Source organism: Cydia splendana, chromosome 18 (genome assembly GCF_910591565.1).
Source record: "Cydia splendana chromosome 18, ilCydSple1.2, whole genome shotgun sequence".
Lineage (NCBI taxonomy): Eukaryota > Metazoa > Arthropoda > Insecta > Lepidoptera > Tortricidae > Cydia > Cydia splendana.
In genome coordinates this window covers 1,481,200-1,500,234 of record NC_085977.1, presented here as the reverse complement: position 1 = coordinate 1,500,234, position 19,035 = coordinate 1,481,200, and the positions used below count along the sequence as shown (strand labels likewise).

Sequence of the window (19,035 nt, the reverse complement as noted above, 5' to 3'; positions counted from 1 at the left end):
CATCATAATCTGCACAGAGCTACGGGCAACAGACGCGTGCAACTTTGCTTATAAATTCAGCTGCGCCTGTTGTAACGCAATCATACGTAGGTATTAGACGGGACGCTCAAATTAATACAACGGGGGCGGCGGAGCACCTGCGCCTCGCCTTGTTTCTTTCCTACAAAATTAACTCGGCGTAGTTGCCAACAATGGAGACTCTGCTCCGCCCGAGAAAGTTTTGCACTGTTATTTTTTCTTACTGCGGTGGCTATATTTCAAACTGTCATACTTAATCTTTTTATCAAAGTTTGTTAAATGCTGTACACGTCTCGTCTAATTATGTTTGCAATTTCCATCCGCGGTAATCGCTCCTAGTTTGTATGTTAAGGAATGAGAAATTTGAATCTTGTGGGCGACATTAATTTTTAACAAACGGCAGGTCGTTATTAAAATCGCTGAGCAAATTATTAATTAAACCGGTTTATTCAGCGTTTCGCAATTCGTACAATACCAGGAGTGCACCGGGGCCTAGGAGCGAATAATTTATATTTAATTTAAACAAGACGACATTGGTATTCGGAATACGAGTGCGTAATTAAAATTCCAGTCGTGGTGGCGCTGCCCCGCGCCCCGCCCGCGCACCCCCCGCGTCCCGGCAGCGACAGTTTTCGCGCCAATTTTCACGCCCGAAAATTAATTGTGACAGGAAGACGCGAGGCCGCGTCCGCTGCGTTCCGTTACTGCACAGACGTACGCACATTGACGCACCAACTGCAAACAAACCTGGCTGCAAACCAATGAAGTCATACCCACATATTTCCACGTCTATATTCCCAGACGTAAACGTCATCGCCTTCACACGAGCTACATGACGCCATAAAAATGTTCAAACTTTACACGTTCCTAAGCGCAACTGATTTATAGACAACGATTACTTAAACGCCATCACCTGTCACACGGAACTGGTTGGCAATCGCTTCTTATAATGGTGATGAGCCTCGGTATTTTTATCGTTAAAACCTTATAAAATAGTAAAACAATTAATAAGTGTCAAGATTAACATTTAATTAAATATTCGGCAATAAAATTGTCATAATAAGCCATCCGGTCGCAGCTCCGATCGCATTAGACTTATCTACATAAAGAGCCGCAGCGGCGATTGGTTCAACATTATTTATTTACTTTTATATAACTTTAATATATCACCGTGTCAAGCAAGCGTGAAATGGAACGCAAAACTTAATATACGATACAGGGGAGGTCATTTCTAAATAAAAATACTAAATGCATTTTAAAACTAATTTATTTAATAGATATGACATGCCAATGGATGCGAATCGCAAATCGAGTCGATTCAAACCGCTCCGATCAACGCGGCTCCATTCATACGTTCTGAAATCAAATCGGTTTTCTTTTATAAGTCGTTATGGCGGATTTCACGCTGGCCGGTAACAATTGTCCGATCTGTGCTGGCATCTCGAGCCCAGAGACACATTCGTTACGTCCGCTAAGGGCCTCTAATGGCGCGCCTGAACCCGACCGGCCCTTAAAATTTTAACCATCCTTTTATTTATAGTCGCTTTTGTCTCGCGCGATACAGCTATCGAGCGGAGAAATCTATTCGTTATGATTTCGAGCTCGCTTTCCGCGCTCGTTTTCAAATTATAAAGGAAAACAAGTGCATTCCAATTTCATTTCAGTCACGTTCCGATTTTAGAAAAAGAACCGTTCGAACTTCCGTTCCACGTTTAAAATTCATCGGTGCATTTCAGTTTTGTTTTTCAAAAGCAAAAGTGAGTTCCATTTTCATTTCAGTTTAATTACTTGTTTAATAAATCGTTTGGAAATTGTCGTAAATCTGTGAGTCGTTTAAAAAGCTTAATTGCCATATGATTTATGTCGTCGACAGGGTTGTCAGCCGCTATCGCCGCATCTCGCGTCACCGAGGACGGTCATTAGTCTAGTTTGCTGATGCCGGTGAATGCTATATTTCACCAGCAATTAGAACGTCCAAGGAGACACACGTTAATAAACATGTTACATCTAAATCTACCAGAAATAGGGAATTGGGCAACTGTCCCGCACAGCATCAGATCTTGATATTGCAATAAATAAATCATACGTTATTCTGAAATCTGTCGTGCTTCAAAGACGGGAGATTAGTAATAATTAAAATAAACTATTTATCGGTGTCGTCGTCACCGGCTCCATTAAAATAATGTATGTTTTAAAACGGCGTCGGCGTCATGATATCGCGCGATACAACTGAGAGCGTCTTCGATCAACTTGTTTATCTGAAGCATTCTTACCACGGGACGTTATAAATTACTTACTTTCTTACTTAGGGTTGCCGTTTTCTACATGTAAAATATCCCTCTTTATTTAACACCATCAGCCTCGAACAACAGTACTCAAATACATGTATTGTACAAAACGTATAGCTGTAAGAAACTTTCACATGCAAATGTAAAAAAAAAACTAACGCTTTCTATGCAAATAGCGGTATACATTCCACTTAACGTAAGGTTTATAATAACTTTTTAACCAAGCTCAACTATAAAGTTCAAACGCAATTTCCCAAGATTACTAATGCAAATACACATCGCATGTGAACGACATCGTTAAATCCAAAGCAAAGATTCACACTAGGAACGCGGTACAATCAACCGCCTTATCTCGTTCGGGCGAAAAACAAAAAACGCGCGCTTCGGCATTGTTAGTTTCGATTGCGACATGGCGATTACGCTACGCGAACCGCTAATTCCCGTGTGGCTTACACGCGAGGACGGCATTACAAAATTAAAAAAAAAAACATATAAAGATATCCGTTGTCTATGTCAGGTGGCCAATTTTGATCCCGCGTCGTTAGATTGACAAATGGAACGCGGCCCAGTGTGAGCTTCGCGCGTTCCTTTCTCAATTTATTTGGATTTAGAATGCGATTAGTGCGTTTGCATTTGCAACTGTGGACAGCTTTTGGATATTTAAAAATATTTTTCTCAAAAATGGACGGCAAAGTCGACTTTGCCGTTTAAAAAATAGGTTGCGAAGCGCGTAGTTTATGGTCAGTCAAAAATTAAAAAGTTAAAAACATTGCAGTCTCGATTTTGGGACTGCAATGTTGCATACAAATTCCATTATTTGTCGAGTTCCAAACTTTTTAAAAGTTGAAATGGCCATATCAAATGAAGGCACAGGCCCATTAAACAGCCAAACAGATGATTAGTACCGCGACTATTTAGCTGTCTCAAATAGGTTGGCGTATTTTCGGCAGAAAAATACACTTCTATTTTTTTTATTAAAAAAATAAAAAGGCGGCAAAGCTAATTTTTTCAATTGTTTCTACTTTTTTCTGTGAAAATATATACGTAAGAAAGTTGCTTTTGTAAAATATTTCTATGATATTTATATTTCTTGCACCATTTTTGAGAAAAGCACTATATATGACTCGGCTGGAAGGCTACTTGCTGGCTTCGGATTCAATTAAACGGACTCCCAAGGTCGTCCGTTTAAAACGAATCCTCAGCCTGCAAGTAGCTACTTCCGAGCCTCGACAATAATGTACTATTTTATGTTCTAAATTCGATTCTACTCATCACCATCAGAGTCCGTTTCAGAGCTAACTCTCTGGCGACTTTGAAGAGACAAAGCGTGGAAGCTTCATAATAAACTTTCGTAGAAGTTTGACGTGTATGGTGACACTCCGACACGCAATCTTTGCAAACTTAACAAATAACTTCGTTCTTTCAAGCGATTCGTCTGCTCATTTGCATCCAAACACCATAAAAAATACCTTTTATGACCATAAGTGGCATTCAACTCTATTATTCATTTGATATTGATATGATATTACACTCATACCACTAAATAAGGGCGAGCTACATCCACTAAGAGATCTGACACCATGTTAAAATCAAAACAAACGCAAAAGGTCACCACGTCATAACATCATATCACGATACATATGTCGGCAACTGCATCGCAATCCATCACAGCAAATTAGTTCTCAAGCCCACCACCAGGCGGCGCCACCGCCCTCATTAGCGGTTGCATCTAAATCTAATCAGAGACGGGTTAATAATAAATACTGGTAATCTACAAAGTCGTTGGCATAGTTGGTGTAGATGATAACATGACGTCACATACTAAGAGGTCTCATCTAAATCTAATCAAATCAAACTTTTTTTTATGATATTAACTATAGGATATTATATAGCTATAGACTGAATCTCCAAAGTCATTGGTACCATTTGTATACATCACATAGGGTCATTGCGTCAGGTCACCGTCCAGTGCCAGGACGGCTACCGTGAAAATCGAAAATCGTCAATTGCGGGCATTTTTCTCTGTCACTCTAATTACGCCTTCATTGGAGTAAAAGAGAAAGATCCCCGCAATTTGCGAATTTCTGTTTTCGCGGTAGCCCCTCTGTTTCCGTCACTTGGCATAGTTGCTACAAAGAATTGCGTATCATTTTAATATACATGTGTATATACTAAAATTATACGCATTTCTTGAATATATAGGCATATATCCAAATTATACGCAATTCTGTAGCAACTACGCCAAGTGGACGGAAACAGGCACTAGACGGTAAACTGACGCAATGACCCTACGTCTAATAATAACACCCTAGGATCCCAATTAATTATTGACGGTAAGGAACGCGCCTGGCTATTCAGCTCATATAATATATGGTACAGTCGCCATCAGATATATCGGAGCGGCCAAGGTGCTCACAAATATCGGAACACGCCTCTATTGTCAGGGCGTTAGAGCGCGTGTTCAGATATTGTGAACACCTTGGCCGCTCCGATATATCTGATGGCGACTGTACATTACATACATATACATACACATATGTATGATACATAATAGCCAAGAGAAAAAGGAATACTAACGTGCTTAATGTCCCCATTGCAGCAGCCTATAGGCTACGAGATTCTCTTATCATCGGGCGTGCCGTACACCTTTCAAATAAATCGCACCACCTCTCTTTATAAGAAGCGCCAAAGTTTGCGACTTTGTATCGAATTAAACAGTTTATATTTAACTCGTCTCTGATCTAATTAAATCAAATTACTACGAAAATTAGCTCAATTTCGCTCGCAACTGTTGTACCGTAAATAACACGCACCTCAACCCTTCTGATAGAAATAAAATCGCCCTGCACGTCAGCAATCAACACAATATGGCGCCGGGTCGACCTATTACCGGGATTGCATGTTACTGTTGCGACCCTGTCTTCGAGTAGGGCCGCGAAACTTTCGGTGTTGCCAGACTTGCCAGCTAGCCCGGTTTTCTGAGATATCTGACGGCCTTTAAGATACGTCAAATATTACGTCTAGACACGGTTTGGATTAGATATATCAGTGACAAAAGTGACGTTTCTTCAAACAAAAACGTTACGTAAGTACCTAGTACAATATGACAATAAAGATTTCAATTTCAATTTCAATTTCTAATCCATAGGTAATTATCGTATCTAGTACTATTATTTGACGTATCTTAAAGTTTCACAATTTTCACAACACGCTTTAAAACTATACCGAGGCAAAGGTTAACTGGAAGAAATCCCTTAAAGGGATAAGTTCGCCTTTGTTATGCCTATCCTGTGCCATAAATTTGTGTTTTGTGTCTTGTACAATAAAGAGTTTATACATACATACATGCATACATACATTGGAGGAAAATCGTTTTTCGTGAGTGAATATGATGACGACGGATTCACAGAAAAAACACAGACTTGCGTTAACGTTCTCTAAATTAAATAATTAAACCAATGTTATTATCAAACCTAATAGTACCAAAAAAATACACCAAAATTTTGCTAGTCCAGTTCACAAGCATCTAAACAAGCCAACGTTCCAAAAAAATATGTACACGCCTCGGACAACAAAATTCGCGTTTCTAAAGCTCAATAACTCAGTAATTCCTATTTCTTGATCTAGCAACACTGGTCGAGCATGTCGAGGGTCTAGGGTCGTACCCGCTGACTCCAGGGCCCCGGTTTGACACCATCTGTGACTGTAAGATATTTACTGCCGATTTATGCCGCCCTAGTATATAATTAGGCAAGCGTTAATTTGTTATACGCCAGGTTGCATTCATTTTCATGTCTCTATGGATGAAGTACCAGAGTTATTTGTTTTAGCCAGATTTTACAGTTAGTTTTAAAAATAACGAGTTAACGATTTTTAGAAAACCATCCATTTAAATCGTTGGTCAAAATTTGTCTTAAAATAGGGAAATGTTTATATTTTTCTTACTACATTAGGACTGTTGAATGCTATATATCACTTAAATATTACAATCGATTTTACATTTATTCCACTTTTTCCCATCGTCACGTTAAAACTATCGTTCTTCATATTCAAATTATTTATTGATTGATTGAATTTAATTTAATTTACAAATAACGTTATATAAAGTAAAAACGTTATATTTAGGTATTATTTGCTCAACGTAATTTTTTACGCACGTCGTTTAGTTAGACTAGTTAGAGGGACATATATTTCGGACAAATCCATGTCCATTGCGTAATTCGCAATAAAGAAAAACAGTAGTACCAGGGCAACAATTCAACACACTCCACCAAGGCAACATAAACCGAAGCAAAAATCGCCCCCATATATTACTGAGCGGAAAATGCTTCATTTTAAGTCTAAGGCTCCTTAATCCGCTGGGCGCCTGGTAATTACTGGGAGCAATATATCGCCGTTTCGGCCCCGACCTCTGGGGGTCTCATCACTCGAAATGAGTTACGGAGCACATGTTACTCTGTTAATTGTTGGGTCGCAATACTGATTTCGAGTTTTATTCTAATAACTGAGGGGAGAGTACAGTGGTTGGTCATTTCGACACTATGAAAACGATAGAACGAATTTTGTAATAGTCTCTGTGTAAGTAAAGTAATAAAAATAGCCAAAAATAGGCATGTTTAGGTTTCTTAGGGTTATTATTTCATATATAAAAGGACATTTTTCACGTATGCGTGGAAATATTGACGTTATATTTTTTATTAGACAACGAAGCATCACTTTTACGAATGATGAGTATTAAAGACGCTTCTCATGTAATTTTCCTTTATTCTAGCTAGCCAAATATAAAGTGTCATTCTATGGAACTTGCTAACTATGTAAACAAACCGCCATATTGAAATTGTCTCTGAATCATGAATTTACTGGTGACTTTTGTTTACATAGTTAGCAATAATGGTTTATATTTTCAAATTTATAATGGTTATTTCAGTGAACTTTTTTTTTTCATTTCATTTTAGGGATAGTACAGCATTTTCTAGTATCTACTGTAGTAACTATTGTAAAACTTTTACTGTAGTTAGTTGGCACGTATAGTTTATAGTCTAAAGCAATAAATACATATTTTGATACATTTCATCCTAAAAATTGTATGCAAGTATGATGCAACTTATACCAAATTCTAAGCGGCCAAATATTACCATATGATTTTATTGCAATTGGCAACCCTATTAATATCAGAAATACCGCCATAACAATTTATAGCTTGGCTTTATCAAAACTAATAAGAATAATTGTCAGCGAAGGTTTGTATGGAATAACGAAGTCCCAAGGCGTTATCCTAACAATCCTTATACCGTCCTTTACTTGTGATCCCTGGTTATGCTATTTCATTGACTACCTCCTGTAGACACAGTGTTATGGGTTTATGAAGACTTGACCACGCGTAGCCGCTCTTTGAAAAGTACTAAGACGCGAGCGTCATAACCCAGTTACCGCGTTATCCACAATATATCAACATGCAAGGTTCCCTAAAACTCAATTTTTGTTAATATGTTTACTTAGCAAGCACAGGAGTCTTATTAATTACAAATTGATCACATTATGAACTCAATTTATGCATCTCGCCCGAACTTATATATAATAAAATGACATTGTAATGTAATCAAAAGAAAAGATATTAAGTAAAACTAAACTTAAAGCTCCAATGCTGGTCACCGCGAATAATTTCGCATAAGGTTAGATGTGTGGAATAACTTGTAGGGAATCTTCATACTAATTCTCTTGCCCCGATCAAAATAAAGTACGTTTCTCAGACCCCTCATGACCTTACTCCATCTATTGCACACGATCTTTGCCCCCCGGTTATAGTATTTACTGGTCGCACCTATAATTGCCTGATTTGGGGCAGTTTCTATGCGGCGCCCGACCGTTGGATTTCATGAAAAATATTTATTGTCCACCAAGGGACGTATGGATTAGATGAATTTGTACGTGCTATCGTTACACGGGCCTTTTGTTTTCTTTCCGAGCTTTCGTGACGTGGGATATTTGACAAATTTTGGGAAAAATTGAAGTTGGAGCGGGTTTCAAGTTTTACAGGCTCTGGACTGAGTATTTCGGTCTTTTTCTTATTTAGAATCATTGTCTATCTTGTGTGGAATTCAGATTTTTAAATAATATCTTGGTTTCATATTGATACCTATGAGTCAAATAAGATTTTCTAAATCCCACAATTTTTGTCAATGCCGTAAATGTATGTGCGCTCCAAAATCTCTCAAAATAGCAATTTCACATCATCACGTTTTAATGAGGAATTCTATGAGAATCTCGCTTACGAAATGCTTTGCTTCTATGGCAGCTACCTCAAGCAAATGCGTAAAGCTGGAGGATACACTGCCAATTTATTTCAAATATTACTAAACCAAATATCGTTTTCTCATCATTTATAAAAGTATTAGAAGAATGTCATTTCGTAAGCGACATTCTCGTGAAATGCCCCTAATAGATTTCATTTGTTTGTCAAAAAACACAATTTTCCAAGCAAAAAAAATACTTTTACCAGTAATTTTAAACATTTCTCAAAAAAGCCCAGAAAACACAAGAACCCTCGATCAATCATCAAGTACTTACATCAGCAGATACAGCAACACATCAAAACGCGATCTGTCCGTCTGTCCGGAGTGGATTTACTGAATCCCATGAACATTTCCCAACATCGACCAATCATAGTCCTTATTCCAAAGACTTAAGGTCTACTTACAGTCACAAGTGTTGAATTATTCACCCTTTTGACGGACCGAGATTTCTATAGAAACTCTGTTACAAATCTACGAGATTTTGCAGCTTTGTCTGTCGATCCTATTGTGTATTCTACACCACGATATTCATTTACAAGTTGTTTTGGATATAAATAACGTTTTCTGATTTCAATAAATTAGGAGCTTGAAAAAGAGCTAAATGCAAGTTCAGTTTGGCACAAAACTCAAAACGTTTTAGCCGCAAAACATATCGTGTAAAGCGTTGTCTTTGCTTACATAGAACGGGCGATTACATCACTCTGACTTATAACCTGTTAGGTACCACAAATTAAAAAAAAATAAGTTTCAGCCTTGCTGCCCCTATCAGTCTTGCTGGGTTAGAGCGACAAAGATATTCATCTATACCTATATACAGAAACTTCGAATTTCGAAAATAGCTGTAGGAGTCACTGACGTCACTGTGGTATAAATAACTGTAATTAAGTAGGTATCCTGAAGAAGAAAGAAATTCGCAGACAGGCCTTGATACAAAAATAGGTCTAGACTAGATGACTTTTACTATTTGACCTTTTACTCCGCGATATTACATATTAGTTAAACGTATGAAAGTAACTAATAGCAAGGTTCTTAATTTAATATTGTTATGTTAAATAACGCTAGTTATAACGTTACAAAGTATGGCAATAAAAACGCTAAAATACGTATCAATATTTTAAAAATCGTTACAATAAGAACGCGATATCTCAAGCTCAGTTTAAACCAGTTTGTCCGAGGCAATCGCTAGGCAAGGGTAGATAATACCCCTAAACTAAAGCAGTTTGGCGTCACGGGCACGGCAGGAAAAACAACTTGGTAATAATGAGTTATGGGGACCCTGCGGGGGCTGCGGGGTGAGGTAGTTTTGGACCAGTGTGCTTGTAATTAGGACCACTTGTATTTTGTTTACGTTCTAGCGAATAACTTATATAATGTATGTATCAGGACTATAGGGAAGGCTATTCGTATTTGTATCATCAGTAGGTACCTACTGAGGGTACAAATTGATGTACATAGACATGTCTCCATGGACGCCGTATTTTTTAACTACTACACAGTTTGTTTTATTGCCAAAAGATTCAAAGACGCTTTGTAAAGTTGTGGCATCCTTATGACTACAGCGATCTTAGAAGTTCCTTTGGCATTATACATGTATTACTTATGTATGACGAACTATCACAATTTGTTTAAGATTGTCCCCTTATATTTATGTAGGAGGAGTAGGAAAACTTTCGAGCTCCTGTTAGACATTATGATTAATTCCACTATTTTCCATTACCCAGCCCCAATCTCTGTATTCCTTAAGAAGATTCCAAGGATCCTTAATATTAGCGTCGATTTATCAATCTTTAGATACCAGGCGCGCAGCGACGAGCTCGAAGTAAGGGCGAGTGACCGAGGGCTATCTCTGGGCGGCTTTATGAAAACTAATGCCTTCATTTGGCGGCGGCCACCGGCGATAAGCTATGTCACCCTGGTACCCGGGATTACGAATTCGGGATTTGCCCGGAGTCCCGGAGATAAAAACTTTCAGGTCCGGTCGTGTTTGTAATTTAAATGATTTGAATTAGGCGTTAAGAACATTAAACAATACCGTTGCACGTTTAGGAATACCGTTGTCCGTTCAAGATTAGTCAGAACGTATAAAATTTACATTTATGGGATAAATGATTATGTTATCTGTAGTAAAACAAGAATCGGTCTGGTTTTAATGACAATTCGTATTCGAATCGGAAGATAAAAATAAACACGGTTTAAAAAGAAAAACTCGATCTACTGAGACTAGCTCAGGTGAGGTATAGCTCCCCGAGGAGCGCGGGGCGCGGCGACTCGCAAGGAATTAAAGCTTAATTAGGGAAAAACGGAATTTATTGCTTAGGTAATACCTCACTTTCGCCCACCTGCCCTCTGTTTACTCACCCAAGCGGCCGAACGGTGAAAACCCGTAAGTAATGTCTACGGAAAAACGGTATATGCGCTACACTATTGTTTGTTTCAAAGGGGGCGTGCAATAATTACATTCGGAGCGACAGCCTTCAACCTTTGTTAGCCTTGCGCAATAAACCTAACGCTCCACGTGACACATTCTTGAAGAAACAATAAATTTTAAATTACTCGCTCCCTCGACTGAGAATTAACGGAATTCCTCAGCCCCTGCTCGTTATTTAATTTGCCTTCAGGTAATTAAAATCCAAAAACTTAGTCGAAATTAAATTTTATTCTTCGCTGAGCGAAGGCGTTGCGATGCGAGCGGCGGCGGACGTGTTCCAGGAACCAAATTGCCTTTTTAACTTTTCCTATTTAGGAAAAGCCAAGAAAATCTCACAATAATAATAATGGATCTACGCGACGCGTGGAGTAATGGCGACATATTCGAGGGGTGTCGTATTTGACACTGTAATGCTTAAATCTCATTACAATTAGTCGCATTTGCATAGAAAACAGATGTATCATGACGCATGTGCATGAGTGCATCGGACAATGCAACTATGACCATTTGACACCCTGGCTTTAAAACCCCCCGGCAAAATTAACAAATCCAGATCTGTTATGATTTATGAGCCCCTGGTTATCGGGGGTCGGCCATTATGTTTGAAATAAAATAATAATATACAAATGTAAATTCTGTGTTGCGTTTGTAGATCTGTTATTTCATTTTGTAGTTGTGCTTTATGGATGGTGTATCTATGAGATAAAAGGGATTAAAATTAAATTGCTAGTCGCTGTTTTCAGAACAATGAGTATTCAAACCTCTCGTTAATATTATATTGTATGGCGAGCGATATCCATCAAATACGCGCCATTTGACGCATTAAAGTATGTACCTTAAATTTTAGTTTTTTTTTCTTTAGCTATATGTAGAAATCGCCATAATAAAAGTAGACTTAGAAATGCTGTTGTCTAAAGTACTAAGTATTTAGTACGAACGAACTACTAAGTAGAACATATGCAATCCAATAAAATGTTGGACGATGCATCTGCTTATGCTGCTGTGGGAGGCAAGGTAAATAATTATAATACAAAGCAAATTTAAACCAGCTTTATTCCATCAATGTATGTATAATCGAAAAATCCAGTCAAAACAAAAGCCGAAATTAAAACAAAGCACGATTTAACAGATCCCAAGCGTCGTAAAACCTGCATCCATCGAACAACGCCATAATTCGCGACATAAGCGTAATGCTTACGCCATTTTGAATTCGTACTACACATGGCGAAAGGGTGCAGGGCTGGCATTCTGTACTCTTTAAACAGAACGGTCTAAGCCTCTGTTACTCCAGTGTAAATGTGCTTCACCGATCATGCAATAGTCACGGATCTCCCAGTCATGTTACACTGGTTTTATATAGTACTCTGCTCGATATACGAGTGGAATGTAGTTGCAGGCCCCGGATGAAGAGTTAATGAACTAATCTTGATATTAACAAAACATTAGTCGCATCGGCGTGTTCCGCTCTAAGTAATTACGAGGGGATAGTGGCCCTTCTGCCGATGTCCATTTCGTTACAAAGTTTAAATTGGAGATAATTTCTAATGTTTATTACGAGGTATCGCTTTGGGTTTCCGAGTTTTCTTGCCAATGTAATACAACATGACGCCTTCAATATAGGTACTTATAGTTTTTAGTTACTACCATTTGTTATTTATTTCTCTTTGCATTACTGTAATAGTGATGTGCTAACCGGTTTTACCTCAAAACGGAATAACATAGTCATTATTATAATCTTATTATTTTTCGAAGTATACACATTATCACGAGGAATCCTAAGCAATACTCAATAGTTTATTTGTCACATTTTTTTGCTTATATATACTCAGGTAGCGATCAATATATGTCTTCTAAAACCAGTTTCATATAGCTGGCATTTATCTGCGCTATTTTACTAGAAACTAACTACATAAATGTTATTTCAATAGGTACCTGTTTGAGTTTTCATCAGTCAGTTCAACGTAATTACAATAATTACGTGAAAAACTAATCGAATCACAAAGCAATCAGAGGAATATCTGGGAACTCGTGCAAAATTCATAATGACAGTTAATTTGGAAATGCACCCGGTCGGGGGCGCAGCCGGATTACTTATTCAGCAGACACGGAACATATTGCACTGATAATTGATTACTATATACACTCATGATTCACTTATGATGCTCTTTCTGTACCAATGATAGCAGTATTTAAACTCTGGGTTATCATTTATCACTTTTTTGCATTTTAGTTTTACTGGGGTATTGGCCGATATTGTAACTATTTGGCTTGGCAACAACTTCAAACATGACAGTTGCTGATTTCTTAGATACATATTTAAAAGCACCCTTAATTTCCATATTAGTTCTTTAAAATGTTCTCATGTCAATTTCCATACTCGGGTATGGAAACATCCAGTTTTTTGGTTTTTTTTTCTTATACCACATCGGTGGCAAACAAGCATGCGTTTGTGTGTGTGTTTATAAAACGTTTTCGTGATGTAACCGTTACTTTATCAATAACGTTACTTTTACCATGTTCATGTATAATGTAATAACTCCTATATTCCTTGTTTCAGGTTCATCAATGCGAGACGTAGGATAGTGCAGCCAATGATAGACCAATCAAATAGAGCAGGTAACATTTTTCTTGTACATCTATCTATTAGCTTTAAACTAGGTTTCAATTTAAAATGTACCACAATGCTTCTCAGAAATAAGGGGTGGCACGTTTGACCCTTTCCAAAGGCAATAATTCCAATCCCCCATCAATAGCCATTACGTTCGCGTTTGAAATTGGAAGCCGCACGTTCGAAAACGACTTTGAAGTCGAAAATTGAGTTTGCTGACCACAGAGAGGTTCATACAGTATGCAGTCGCATGCACCTGAGTAAGTCCCGCGGGGCCGGCCGTCTTGCCCGGCTTTTAGCGCTGACCGCCGGCGAGTTATGCCCTCCTGGTGCCCTGGCTCAGCTGCGCACTTCAAATAATGACTAGATTAAACAAAATAAGTGTGTGTAGCTCGCCTGCTAGCTTACTACCTACACCACAGCTAAAAATAAAAGAATATAAAACAAGAACGGGCTCAATTTATGACGAGAACCTTTTATAACCGTCGCTACCCACAATACGGAATGGAATTACAAACGGCCAATTCTATTTTTACTTTGTAATGGTCGCGCACTCCATAGAATGTTCGGGACAAAAATTCTACCCGGGAAAAAAAGGACATCGCAGAAAAAGGGCTTACTCTTGCGAACGCCGGGAACGCAAGAAGGGTAAAAAAGAATAATGTCCGAATTCGTTGACCCGTCCCGGGCGATCCATCACTCGCCCCTCCGGCGACTATCGCCAATGTATGCTCGCTCGGTACCTTTATCTAGATGTGTGGATGTATTCGAGGGCCTATTCGGGATTACAGATCTTTCTCCCTTTTTGTCTGCCTGTAATTTCGTGAATCGCATCGTCTTTTAATTCGTAGTGCACGTTTTCAATAAGCCGAGCGGAACGGGGAGTGATGAGAGCAACACAATTTAATCCTTGCGAAAAGCTCAATAAACGATCGGTCGGAAATACGCGATGGCCGCGCTCGAACGAATTGTAATTTACAGGCCGGCTCGGTAATGGCGTCGCATCAGAGAGCAATTTATGCCCTTATAATAAATTCATTAGCCAACGCCGTTCCGCTGAAACACGGGGCCTGTCCGCGCGCCACCCGGTAGGTACCCGTCGGACCACTCACGGCCACGCGCCTACCGGCTCCTATTAATAAACCACCGGGTACCACCTACCTTTTTCGCTCAAGATGAGCCTCGAACAATACATTATTGACATATGGCGGCGCGTAAACAAAAACCGATTGATTGAGACATCGCGCTCGGGCGGCGCACGCAGTGCGAATAATAAACGCGCTCGCCGAATAATATAGTGATTGGAAAAGCGCCTTTTGGCTTGACCACAGGAAATGCGGTGGCCATTTTCTTTAGTCCATTGCCAAAACAATTTTCCATCTATCCTTCCACCCTCCGGTTTTTCCATTTTCCGTCGTCGGCAAACTTGGCGGCGTCCACATCCGCCGACGGGGAAATTTAGAATTCGCCTCTGTTTTATGTCTACGCCTGTTTTAAAGTGCATCGCCGCCAGAATTCTGATGCCTTGGTACATTAGACAATTGGATCGTTACGTTAATCTAGTTCTATTGCACTGTCCAGTAGCTTCGCCAAGGATTATCGTCTTAAATCATAGTTTCCTGGTACGCGGGGGCTGCGGGGCTCCTCGGGGGCTCCGTTATTGCTTCCTGTTGTCCCCGTCGCAGGAACTACGGTTTGCCGGTTCAATGTCTCTGTATCGACCACTTCCAATACTGCTGTGTCGCTAAAACTTCCCTTGACAGTGAATTTGTGCGAGATCACAATGACTGAGAACTTTTTTCTTGGTCATAATAATCGATCACATCGACAAAAAGAATATGTCATTAGGGCATCAAAGTGCTGAGATATCTAGGCTCATAAGGAAAACGAAAGACAAAAACTTATCAGACTAAAAGGTCTCCAAAAAACGGTGATATTTGATCTGTGGGTAGGTTGACATCGATCGTGTTTGTCCCGAACTCTTGAGCCAATGGCGCGTGCTACCATAAAGACCCCACGAGGATTGCGGAAATCGCCGTCTATAATGGACGAACACCATTACTTTACGATTGATAATCCCCACGAAATATCGCAATCGGAAGACATAACAGTTTTGTGGTAAAATTGAGCGAATTCCTACGATTCCGAATGACAATCGGGACGTTTTTTTGTTTTGCATCCTTGTCGCTTGAGTTTAAATTGGGCTATTGAAAGTTTGCGATGGAATGGTTCTCGTCTTCCTGTTCGAATAAAAATGTCGTTCGCAGTGACTGTAGCAATTCATTTGTGCTGTAACTAGATGCAAATATGTTTGGCAATAAGTCTTACATCATGTTGCAATCGTTTTGGTATCCCTTTTTATTACGTATTGATTTTTAGAGTAGAAATTCATCTCGTTTTAAATACAGAATCAAAAACCGAGACCTCAATTATAGAGGAAAACTGTAAACTATCAAGTTCAGTAGTACTAATATTTCAGTCCTCAATATTCTAAGAGCTGCTAAAAAGATTGACCACTAAGTGTTAGTGCGTCATAATTTCATAGAAGTTTGACGTTTAAAATAACACTTACGCGTGTGCTATCAAAATCGTTGCAGACTTATCTTGGTCTAACTCTTTGAACACTTGTTGCCCATAAAAACCTATACACCATTTTTAGGGTTCCGTACCCAAAGGGTAAACGGGACCCTATTACTAAGACTCCGCTGTCCGTCCGTCCGTCCGTCCGTCCGTCTGTCACCAGGCTGTATCTCACGAACCGTGATAGCTAGACAGTTGAAATTTTCACAGATGATGTATTTAAGTGGGGCTCCCATACAACAAACGTGATTTTTGACCGAAGTTAAGCAACGTCGGGCGGGGTCAGTACTTGGATGGGTGACCGTTTTTTTTTGCCGTTTTTTGCATTATGGTACGGAACCCTTCGTGCACGAGTCCGACTCGCACTTGCCCGGTTTTTTTGTATTTAAGTCCTGATTACCAGGGCCTCATAACCCAACAAGACTACGCACAGCCAGCCTAATTAACCGTCCAGTGTTCTACCCCGCAGTGTTCCCGCACGCCGGCCCCAGCGGCGCCTACAGCCCCGAGGCCACCATGGGGTACATGATGGACGGCCAGCAGATGATGCACAGGCCTCCCACGGACCCGGCCTTCCATCACGGCTACGCGCAGTACCCGGCCGAGTATTACGGTCACCATCTCTAATACAAGGAACTTTGTACATGTAAGTCTCTTTCATTTATTCTTCATTCTGGCATAGACGGCTATAACTAGTGTACCTGAAGTTCCTAAGGTACTGCGACAGTTTACTAACTAAGGTCTTTGGGGTACATAATGGAAGGGCAGGTGATGTAGACCTCCTTCTGACCCTGCGTTTTATCATACCAAGAATAGTGTTTATTAATTTGTGCGCAAATTGCACCCTCACTATGTTAAGTTCAATGGTCTGAAGAAAACTTATTTGTATGCATTTGGCCTCAAGCGGCCTCACTATGTTAGATTCTCCATGACTTTTAAATGATGATGACGAATTATTAAAACATGACTAATTCAGATCATTTACAAGATCATTCATCATCATTCATCATCATCATCATCACCATCATCGATCATTTAGTTTCGTTTACACTAGAATAGTAAAGAGTCAAGTAACACTAATTAGTGGTTTATTGGACTTGCCACACCTACTTATAAAACTAATTTACTGTGATGTGCAATACCGCTTTCTAAACCAGTCTTAATTAAGTAATATAACACAATGATCTTCAGATTCATAACAATTAAATGGTGGGGAATAATTCTTTATTTATTTATATGTACCTTTCAGTTTACTGCTTAAGTAAAGACGACTTAAGTAATGTCACAAAACAATATTAATTCAAGGTTAAACTAGCAATTACAAATCGTCAGTTACTGACATCAAACATCATCTTATGCTATTTTACAGGACAATTTGCAAATCATTATCAGTAAAAAATTATAATTACCTTGTAATTTGTTCCAGACATGAATTAAACTCGCACAGTTCGGCCATCGCTCGAGGCCGACCGCGAGGCCGCGGCCGAGGCCTCCGCACGCGAGTCCGAGCGCGGCCTCATGTGATACGGGACGCGGGACGTGACGCCCACGCGACGGTCACGTGACGCGTGCGACACTAAAGGAGAACGGATGCTACGTGTACATAAAGCGAAAACATTTTTGTAATATTTGAAACAGTATACGATCTCCTAAATTAAGATTTAAAGTCAACTTTAATGTTTAAATAAATGTAAAATAACGCGAAGTGACAACGTGGACGCTAATGAACGGTGCAATCACCTAATATAAATAAATACAACGGTTTTATCACTCGGAGCATAGATCGATGAATGTAACAATAAAATGGTTTGATAGTTATCGTATAAATATTTATAGCTAATTGTGTATTGTTATTACGTAAATATAAATAATTGATTAGTTGTAAGTTGTAATGTAACTATCACTGGAAGTACTGGGTCGAGGAGGACGAATGATAATAGAAATGGTACTTTTGTAAAGGCGTTATGTATGTAATAAATAGATTATTTATGATTTCAACACCCACCCTGTGTATAGACTGGGATATATGAGTTTGAAACTACATGGCCCGTTCAGACGTTTCAAGTAACTCGACCGATGACTGGCGAGCCTGCTCGTATATGCCAGTCGCTACACAGGTTACCCCTCCCGCAGGTTACTGTGTAACTTGTATTGTCGTGCCGGCGTTGCGTCTGTTACCATCCGATTATTTATTCATCACGCTCAGTCGTACTTCTAGTAACGTCAATTTCTCCAAGTAAATTTTAATTGCGAACGAAACTTTTCGTGATTTTGCGTTACAGGTTGAATACATATCTTTGATATATATACCTATCTATATACTATTGTGATGATATTGTGGTTCGGGTATGATTGTTTCACCTTGCCTTGGTGTTCATTAATGTAGCACAATTTGTAACCGATGTATACGATGACAAAAATATATTTTACGATGTTGAACAAAGAGATTTTACGTCTATTTTGTCTTGTAGCGGATACCAGACATATTATGCCTTCACCAGACCAAGGGGTCATCAAGTAAAAAACGCAAAGGCTCTTGAACTATTGAAATACCTTGAAATATACAATTGCGCGTTCCTAATTATGACCCTGTAAAAATGGTATTTATGAAATTAAGGTTACAGTCTACCAGCTTGATAAACCACCTAAAAACATTGTCGGAACAAAACAATCGATATACTCATAAAATATATGGTTGACGCGATATGAGAAAGTTCCATAAAGACATATACCTATATGTATATCAAAATGGTGGACTGTATCCGTCTGTGTGACCTCGACTGATACGAGAGCTTCTCATAGGTTACTATTATGTTCCGT

At 39.2% G+C, this 19,035-nt stretch overlaps 1 protein-coding gene across 2 annotated transcripts in view; it reads left to right on the top strand.

The window, feature by feature from the left end:
• LOC134799339 (homeobox protein homothorax) overlaps positions 1-18,662 on the top strand; it is a 346,576-nt gene extending 327,914 nt beyond the window's left edge. Inside the window, exons 12-14 of one of the 2 annotated variants that reach the window (XM_063771743.1) lie at positions 13,585-13,643; positions 16,670-16,861; positions 17,642-18,662. In XM_063771743.1, the coding sequence (XP_063627813.1) occupies positions 13,585-13,643; positions 16,670-16,842 (232 nt within the window). In that variant the 3' untranslated portion in view covers positions 16,843-16,861; positions 17,642-18,662. The remainder of the gene's footprint in view (positions 1-13,584; positions 13,644-16,669; positions 16,862-17,641) is intronic. The other variant, XM_063771744.1, reaches the window with a different exon arrangement.
• Positions 18,663-19,035: the final 373 nt, after the last annotated feature.